Source organism: Rana temporaria, chromosome 12, assembly GCF_905171775.1.
Source record: "Rana temporaria chromosome 12, aRanTem1.1, whole genome shotgun sequence".
Taxonomy (NCBI): domain Eukaryota; kingdom Metazoa; phylum Chordata; class Amphibia; order Anura; family Ranidae; genus Rana; species Rana temporaria.
The window spans coordinates 28,957,614-28,967,318 of record NC_053500.1 but is presented as its reverse complement, the minus strand read 5'-3'; the positions used below and the strand labels follow the sequence as shown (position 1 = coordinate 28,967,318).

At 47.3% G+C, this 9,705-nt stretch overlaps 1 protein-coding gene across 1 annotated transcript in view; it reads right to left on the bottom strand.

The window, feature by feature from the left end:
- The window catches only part of METTL2A (methyltransferase like 2A), a 34,273-nt gene extending 24,842 nt beyond the window's left edge, over positions 1 to 9,431 (bottom strand). Inside the window, exons 1-5 of the mRNA XM_040331780.1 lie at positions 9,325 to 9,431; positions 5,948 to 6,205; positions 5,730 to 5,821; positions 2,302 to 2,528; positions 289 to 338 (exon numbers count right to left, since the gene is read on the bottom strand). Of these exons, the coding sequence (XP_040187714.1) occupies positions 289 to 338; positions 2,302 to 2,528; positions 5,730 to 5,821; positions 5,948 to 6,192 (614 nt within the window). The 5' untranslated portion in view covers positions 6,193 to 6,205; positions 9,325 to 9,431. The remainder of the gene's footprint in view (positions 1 to 288; positions 339 to 2,301; positions 2,529 to 5,729; positions 5,822 to 5,947; positions 6,206 to 9,324) is intronic.
- Positions 9,432 to 9,705: the final 274 nt, after the last annotated feature.

Here is a 9,705-nt window from a genome sequence, read left to right as displayed (position 1 = left end):
ATTTACTTGCAAAATGCGAGCAGGCGGGTGTAAATTTTGAGGGCTGTATATAATCCGGATGATGGCTGTAGCTGCAGGCATCATCCAGATATCTCCACTTCAAGTCCCCGATGACATGACCACAACCCGGGGTGGGGGGGGGGGGGGTGTTTAAAATAAATTGTACAATTATTTAGGTAGGCAGAATACGTCACAAATATTAAATCTGCTAAAATTGGCTTGGGCATCTAGGCTTTAATGACATCTGGCCACAATATATATAATGAATGCTACATACAATTTACTTACTTATTTGTCTGCAATATTGGGAAGACCGTGTTCCCGACACCACATCCCACCTATGATTGAAAAAGAAAAGAGCGGGTTAAATATCATGGAGAAATAGGAAGGCTGAGGGAAAAGGACACCTTGATCCGCAAATAACATTTCGTTACACCAAACTGATCAAATGATCGCGTCAGAACCTGAGCCAGCGCAATCAGCAAGAACTGAGACTGAGTAATCAGGTGATCCGTGTTGCATGAACAATACATATATATGTCTGACAGTTAAGGACATTGCATCTTAGCTGTGTAGGTGGTTTGTAAAATGGTAAAGGTACAATTTTTTTCCCTAAATAGCTTCCTTTACCTTAGTGCCGTCCTCCTTCACGGACATTTAAAAGCAAAATAGAAGGATGAGGTAAGTGACGGAGGACTGCACTAAGGTAAAGGAAGCCATTTAGGGGAAAAAAAAGATCACCCAATTACAACAGACAAGCATTAAATAGTAAACCATCCTTTTGAAAATGCTAAGTGACTGGCTGTTTAGACCCACTGGGCCAGATCCACGAAGCAGTTACGCTGGTGTAATCTATTGATACGCCGCGTAACTGCTAGGTTGCTCCGGCGTATCTTTGTTTTGTATCCACAAAACAAGATACGACTGAATGTGGGCTAGATCCGACTGGCGTACGTCTTAGTACGCCGTCGGATCTAAGGTGCATATTTATGCTGGCCGCTAGGTGGCGCTTCCGTCGATTTCCGCGTCGAGTATGCAATTTAGCTATATACGCGAATCCACAAACGTACGTCCGGCGCATTTTTTTACGTTGTTTCCGTAAAGGCTTTTTTCGGCATAACGTTACCCCTGCTATATGAGGCGTAGCCAATGTTAAGTATGGACGTCGGGCCAGCGTCGAATTTTCCGTTGTGTACGTCGTTTGCGTAAAACGTTTGCGAATAGGGCTTTGCGTAGAATGACGTTCACGTCGAAAGCATTGGCTTGTTGCGGGTTAATTTGGAGCATGCGCACTGGAATACCCCCACGGCACTTTGATAGACAGAGCACCCGTCCCAGGATTGGACGGGTGATCTGTCTATCAAAGTGCCCGGGCAAGGGGGAGTCTCTATATATAACGAGGCGCGGCGGGGAACACACAGCTATTCAAATGAAAGCTGTTATGTTCCCCGAGCCCTAATCAACTAGACGGCAGCGGCGGGGGGGCTTGGCTTTCTCTTTGGGGACACATGGCTGCATTTAGGGACAAGGCTGCATTTGAGGACACAAGGCTGCATTTGAGGACACAAGGCTGCATTTGAGGACACAAGGCTGCATTTGGGGACACAAGGCTGCATTTGAGGACACAAGGCTGCATTTAGGGACACAAGGCTGCATTTGGGGACACAAGGCTGCATTTGGGGACACAAGGCTGCATTTGGGGACACAAGGCTGCATTTGGGACACAAGGCTGCATTTGGGGACACAAGGCTGCATTTGAGGACACAAGGCTGCATTTGAGGACACAAGGCTGCATTTGAGGACACAAGGCTGCATTTGGGGACACAAGGCTGCATTTTAAAAAGTATTGGTAATCGGTATCGGTGAGTACATGAAAAAAAGTATCAGTACTTGTACTCGGTCCTAAAAAAGTGGTATCGGGACAACCCTAGTAAAAATGCTTAATTTTGATGCATTTCATGGATTTAGAGGTTTGTGTGTAGTTCAGTTGCTACATTGCACAGGAACGTCTATAGAATAAGAAGCACCTCACCAAAAAACAGACTCCTCTCCCCTTGGGGGGGGGGGGAGTCTTGTTATCCTCATGAATAATAAGGTAACTGGAGCAAAAGTGGTCAAAGTTCTGGCAAAAGTCCAAAACTTTACCTTTATTTCAATGACAAAAGCAACCAATATGAATTTGTGTGTGTGGGAAATAAAGTTTTCATTGGATATTACCAGAGTCCACTTTTCCTACCACAAAAATAAGAATAAAAATCCAAGTCATCTGCAAGCAGCAGCCCATAAGTTCCTACACTTTACCTCCAAGATACAATAAGAAGCAGAGGATCCTGGGTAGTCACTGTCTACATCCTCTCTTTCTTGCTCAGGATCCTTTCTTTGATATTCAGCAGAATCCAGAGGACTCCTACCACTGGGGGACAGCTCAGGGAACTCTGTAAAAAGCCACTGTCTGTCTTTGAAGAATCGGTTTTCATGGATGGTGTAAAAGCCATCCCAGAAGTTGCTAGCTTTGTTTTCATACTCCTCTGTGGGGAAAAAAAAAAAAAGAGAAAAAAAAATGACAATGGCACACTATACATTGACCTTCATTATATTTAGCACCTGAGCCCATTGATAATGGCAAGGCTCTGAAGAGACAAGATGATGCTGTTAGGCTAGACCAGTGATGGCAAACCTTGGCACCCCAGATGTTTTGGAACTACATTTCCCATGATGCTCCACTGCAGAGGGCACGAGCATCATGGGAAATGTAGTTCCAAAACATCTGGGGTGCCAAGTAGGGTTGTCCCGATACCAGTATCGGCACCGATACCGAGTATTTGCGGGCATACTTGTACTCCCGCAAATACCCCCGATGCCTAAATAGAATACTGGCCCCCCCGCTGCCGCATATCGCAAAGCCGCCGCCGCTGCCGCGTTAATCACCGCGCGGGGAACATTAGAGTTAGCTTTTGTTTGAATAGCCGTTTTCCCCGCCGCGCATAGACACTCCCCCTTGCTCGGGATTGGACGGATCTGTCCAATCGCGAGCAAGGGGGAGTGTCTCTATACACAGCGCAGCAGGGAAAACAGCTTATTCAAACGAAAGCTGACTGTAATGTTCCCAGCGCGGTGATTAACGCGGCGGCGGCATCATTTAGGTACGGGGGACATGGCTGGATATGTGGGGGACATGGCTGGATATGTGGGGGACATGGCTGCAATATGTTTGGGGACATGGCTGCAATATGTTTGGGGACATGGCTGCGTATATGGGGGACATGGCTGCAATATGTTTGGGGACATGGCTGCGTATATGGGGGACATGGCTGCAATATGTTTGGGGACATGGCTGCAATATGTTTGGGGACATGGCTGCATATATGGGGGGGACATGGCTGCATATGTGGGGGGACATGGCTGCATATGTGGGGGGACATTTAAAAAAAAAGTATCGGTATTCGGTATCGGCGAGTACATAAAAAAAAAGTATCGGTACTTGTACTCGGTCCTAAAAAAGTGGTATCAGGACAACCCTAGTGCCAAGGTGTGTCTCCTTCACACCATGTGCAGAGTCTTGTGTTTTTCTGCACCTGTCTCTGCAAGGGCACAAAAGAAAAACAATTGTTTTCTATGGGCCCTGTTCACACCACGACACTGGTTTCCCGTGTGTATTTTCTCCATGCAGAAAAATGCAACATGTAAAACACTGGACACCAACACTGTGGTGTGAACAGGGCACACAGGGAACAATTGTTTCATTCTCGTCCTTGAAGGGACCTACGTTAGAAAAATGCATGTCTCTGCACATGGTGCGAGCAAGCACAAAATATTCTATGCAAGTCAAATCCGCACATTTTTTTCCCATTGTTTTTTGTGCACATATGGTGTGAATGAGGCCTTAGGGCAGGGCTCGACAAATCCCGGGCGCCAGTTCGCCATGGCGACTAGAATTTTGTTTTTTTGTGAGCTGGCGCCATCTGGTGGTGAGCCGTTGGTATTACCACCAGATGTGTGAGCCGCCGCCATCTGGTGGTGGCCGTTGGTATTACAAGTTAAGCATTACAAGTTAAACGGCAATTCCAATGTAATTTTTCACTGCCATCTTCTTCCCTCTAATTAGAACCCCCAAACATTATATATATTTTTTATCCTAACACCCTAGAGAATAAAATGGCGATCGTTGCAATACTTTTTGTCACGCCGTGTTTGCGCAGCGGTCTTACAAGCGCACTTTTTTGGGAAAAATTACACTTTTTTTTATTAAAAAATAAGACAACAGTAAAGTTATCCCCATTTTTTTTAATATTATGAAAGATAATGTTACGCCGAGTAAATTCATACCCAACATGTCACGCTTCAAAATTGCGTTCAAAATTGGAATACCGACAAACTTTTACCCGTTAAAATCTTCATAGGCGACGTTTAAAAAAATCTACAGGTTGTATGTTTTGAGTTACAGAGGAGGTCTAGGGCTAGAATTAGTGCTCTCGCTCTACCAATCGCGGCTATACCTCACATGTGTGGTTTGAACACCGTTTACATATGCGGGCGCTGCTCACGTATGTGTTCGCTTCTGCGCGCAAGCTCGTCGGGACGGGGTGCGTTTTCTGGCTCCTAACTTTTTAGCTGGCTCCTGTATTCCAAGCAAATTTGTTAAACCCTGCCTTAGGGATTCACTTTGTTTGAAAAAAAAAAAAAATGCGGTAAAATAACTCATGCGGAAACAAATGTGTAAATGTTCAATTCACTCTTGCGGTCGAGGCCAGAGGTGTTTTTCTTTTTTGGGTCCGGCGGTGCGGTTGGCTGATGCGAGATCTACTTCGGGGGACTCCCCCCCCCATCCAGGGCTTAACAAATTTGCTTGGAATCTAGGAGCCAACTAAAAAAGTTAGGAGCCAGGAATGCGCCCCGTCCCGCCAAACTTGCGTGCAAAAGCAAACGCATACTTGAGTAGCGCCCGCATATGAAAACGTTGTTCAAACCACATGTGAGGTATCGCCGTGATTGGTAGAGCGAGATAAATAATTCTAGCCCTAGACATCCTCTGTAACTCAAAACATGCAACCTGTAGAATTTTCTTAAATGTCGCCTATGGTGATTTTAAAGGGTAAAAGTTTGTCGCCAATCCACGAGCGGATGCAATTTTGAAGCGTGACATGTTGGGTATCAATTTACTCGGCGTAACATTATCTTTCACAATATAAAATAAATTGGGCTAACTTTACTATTGTCTTATTTTTTTATTTAAAAAGGTGTATTTTTTTCCCCAAAAAAAGTTTGCTTGTAAGACCGCCGCGCAAATACGGACAGAAAGTATTGCAATGACCGCCATTTTATTCTCTAGGGTATTAGAATAAAAAAATATAAATAATGTTTGAAGGTTCTAACTCCCAAGTAAAGGGAAGGAGATGGAAACAGGCAGGGAAGCTCCATTAGCATTGCTGGTTGTCTTGTGATACCAACGGCCACCACAAGAGGGTGCCAGATTTCAGAAGGAACCATAGGACTGCAGAAGGCCGCAAACCCGCGGCCTCAATTACCGGCTGGCGCAGCCCAACGCGATCGCGAGGGGTGTGCGCACGGAGACAGGTTACCCCAGCTGTGCCGCCCGGGCCGCAAATTCTATTCGCAATTGCGACCTGGCGCCCGGGGTTTGTCGAGCCCTGCCCCCATCTATTGCCAGCCTTAGATGTTTCCTACTCTAGTTCTGCTATCTCAGAAGCCACCATGTCACTGCCACTTACCTTGCTTCTCTAGTGATACAGGTTGACAACTGTTTTCAAGAACCTTCTCTCTAGCTGTAGCTTCCTGCTCCTCAGACCACTGTACATTGTCCCTGAATATAAATATAGAATAAGCCGTCAGTTCTCCAAATTTAACAGTTCAGCTTTAAGAAACCTCTTTCATTTATCTTATCGACTTTATATTACACCCCCCCCCCCCCCCATATCCCACCTCTCACCATGCATTGTGCTGGAAGACCTGGCTTGGATCCTTCAGGAGGCGACTCCCAAACTGAGGCCTCTTCCCCTCCGTACCAGGGCTAGATGCCATTGATGTCCCGGAAATAGTGAACCCTCTAGAGAAGATCCAATCAGCAGCAGAGAAAGTACATGGCCAATGGGGAATAAACTGGTTAACTGTGAAAGTACGTCTCAGCAGGACATGGAAGAGCCCGGGACCTCCATGCTTGACCAAGGTGAGCATGTAAATGAAGGAGCTATTGGGAGACAGATTTGTGAGATAAGACCATAATCAAGACCAATACAATTCCCAATGATGGTTACTGGGACAAAAACCTATCTTTAGTCTATGGCTGTTTCCTGAGCAGTCTCATGTGATGCGTCTCCAGTCTATGACCGTCTCATGAGCAGTCTCATGTTACGTGTCTCCAGTCTATGACCGTCTCCTGAGCAGTCTCATGTTACGTGTCTCCAGTCTATGACCGTCTCCTGAGCAGTCTCATGTGATGCGTCTCCAGTCTATGACCGTCTCCTGAGCAGTCTCATGTTACGCGTCTCCAGTCTATGACCTTCTCCTGAGCAGTCTCATGTTACGTGTCTCCAGCCTATGACCGTTTCCTGAGCAGTCTCATGTTACGTGTCTCCAGTCTATGACCGTTTCCAAAACAGTCTCATGTTACGCGTCTCCAGTCTATGACCTTCTCCTGAGCAGTCTCATCTTACGTGTCTCCAGTCTATGACCGTCTCCTGAGCAGTCTCATCTTACGTGTCTCCAGTCTATGGCCGTCTCCTGAGCAGTCTCATCTTATGTGTCTCCAGTCTATGACCGTCTCCTGAGCAGTCTCATCTTACGTGTCTCTAGTCTATGACCGTCTCCTGAGCAGTCTCATCTTACGTGTCTCCAGTCTATGACCCTCTCTTGAGCAGTCTCATGTGATGTGTCTCCAGTCTATGACCGTCTCATGTTACGTGTCTCCAGTCTATGACCCTCTCTTGAGCAGTCTCATGTGATGTGTCTCCAGTCTATGACTGTCTCCTGAGCAGTCTCATGTTATGTGTCTCCAGTCTATGACCATCTTCTGAACAGTCTCATGTTGTGTCTTTCCAGGCTATAACTATGTCATGGTATGTCTCTTCAGTCTATGACCTTCTCCGGAGCAGTCTTATGTGATGTGTCTCCAGTCTATGACCATTTCCTAAACAGTCTCATTTTAGGTCTCTCCAGTCTATGACCATCTCCAGAGCAGTCTTGTGTGATGTGTCTCCAATCTATGACCATCTCCTGAGCAGTCTGCTGTAGGGATGAGCTCCGGCGTGTTCGCACATTCCACGTGCAGAGCCCGCAAGGAAGTCGGCGCTGCGCTAATCACAGGCTCCTGCGCGGCTGCAGAGATCGGGAAATGTCTCATTGCCTGTGATTAGCGCAGCGCAGTGCCGACTTCCTGGCGGGCTCTGCACGTGGAATGTGCGAACACGCCGGAGCTCATCCCTAGTCTCCTATAACTGTCTTATAAAACAAGGTCCTAGCCTCCAATAAGTTCTCCATTATGTTTCCAGTCTCTTGTCATATGCCCATAGCCTTTGGCTGCTTTCTGTACTACTTCATTCACTCAATAGAGGGACACGAGTGGCCATAGTTGAGGTCCTCTATATCAAATACACTATATTACCAACAATGGCTCCAGGTATAGTCTTCTGCAGTTGGCTGAGCATAATGTTCATGTTATTGTCACCTATTGTGTCTGTTCTAGTGGTGGGTGACATCACTATATTACCAAAAGTATTGGGACACCTGCCTTTACACGCACATGAACTTTATCAGCATCCCAGTCTTAGTCCGTAGGGTTCAATATTGAGTTGGTCCACCCTTTTGAAACTATAAGAGCTTCAACTCTTCTGGGAAGACCACAAGGTTTAGGAGTGTGTCTGTGGCAATGTTTGACCATTCTTCCAGAAGAGCATTTGTGAGGTTAGGCACCGATGTGGATGAGAAGGCCCCTTAGTCCCAGTGAAGGGAACTCTTAAGGCATCAGCATATCAAGACATTTTGGACAATCTCATGCTCCTGACTTTGTGGGAACAGTTTGGGGATGGCCCCTTCCTGTTCCAACATGACGGCGCACCAGCGCACAAAGCAAGGTCCATAAAGATGAGCGAGTTTGGGAGGGAGGAACTTGACTGGCCTGCACAGAGTCCTCAACCCAATCTAATTCATCCCAAAGGTGTTCTATCTGGTTACGGTCAGGACTCAGTGCAGGCCAGTCAAGTGCCTCCACCCCAAACTCGCTCATCCGTGTATTTACGGACCTTGCTTTGTGCATTGGTGCGCAGTCACGTTGGAACAGGAAGGAGCCATCCCCAAACTGTTCCCACAAAGTTGAGAGTAAGGATGAGCTCTGGCGTGTTCGCATGGTACACGTGCAGAGCCCGCCAGGAAGTGTGCACCGCGCTGCGCTAATCACAGCCAGGGAGACATTTCCCGATGCTCGGCTGCAGAGATCGGGAAATGTCTCCCTGGCTGTGATTAGCGCAGCGCCGTGCACACTTCCTGGCGGGCTCTGCACGTGTACTATGCGAACACGCCAGAGCTCATCCTTAGTTGAGAGCATGAAATTGTCTGGTTATGTTGACTCCTTAGGAGTTCCCTTCACTGGAACCAGGGGGGCAACCCCAACCCCTGAAAAACAACCCCATAGACTAATCTCCCCTAAACCAAATGATTTGGACCAGTGCACAAAGCAAGGTCCATAAAGACATGGATGAGCGAGTTTGGGGGTGGAGGAACTTAACAGGCCTGCACAGAGTCCTGACCTCAACCCTATAGAACACCTTTGAAAAGAATTAGAGCGGAGACTTCGAGCCAGGCCTTCTCGTCCACATCAGTGCCTGATATCACAAATGCACTTCTGGAAGAATGATCAAACATTCCCATAGACACATTCCTAAACCTTGTGGGCAGCCTTCCCAGAAGAGTTGAAGCTCTTATAGCTGCAAAGGGTGGGCCAATGCAATATTGATCCCTACGGACTGAGACTGGGATGCCATTAAAGTTCATGTGCGTGTAAAGGCATGTGTCCCAATACTTTTGGTAATATAGTGATGCCCCCCACCACTAGAACAGACATATTAGGTGACAATAACATGAACATTATGCTCAGCCAATTGCAGAAGACTATACCTGGAGCCATCATCACCAACACCTCCCTGTGATCAGGATCCCCCCTCCCCTGTGATCAGAGAGAAGTCCCATACTGTGATGTCACCACTAAGCAGCTGCCTACCAATGAATGAGGGTCTCTCCTGCATTGTACACAATGTAGATCTATCAATCAGTATATAGATGGAGGGAGAGCACATAACACAGAATACATCTAACCTGCACTCATCCAGATCTCCCAGCACTTCCCACCGTACATGAGGACATGAGACTTCCACTGTACAGGAAGAGGATGCGGCTGGGGGGCGGGGCTGAGTGGACGGGGACTACCAAGGGGGAAAGTTGATTGAAGCGCTCAGCCTAGGGGAGGGAAGAAAGGGCGGGGAGACAAAGATGATTGAATGCGTGTAGCTGAGAGGCGGGGAGACGCAGACGATTGACCGCTCTCAATGGAGGGGAGGGGTTAGTGGGCGCGGGAAGGAAAGCTAAGGGGCGTGGAGTGAGCGGGGAGACTCGAATGACTGAGCGCTCTCTGCGAATGGGGAGGGGTAGTGGGCGGAGCAACAAATATGATTGATAGCTACCTGCTGCGGCGAATGG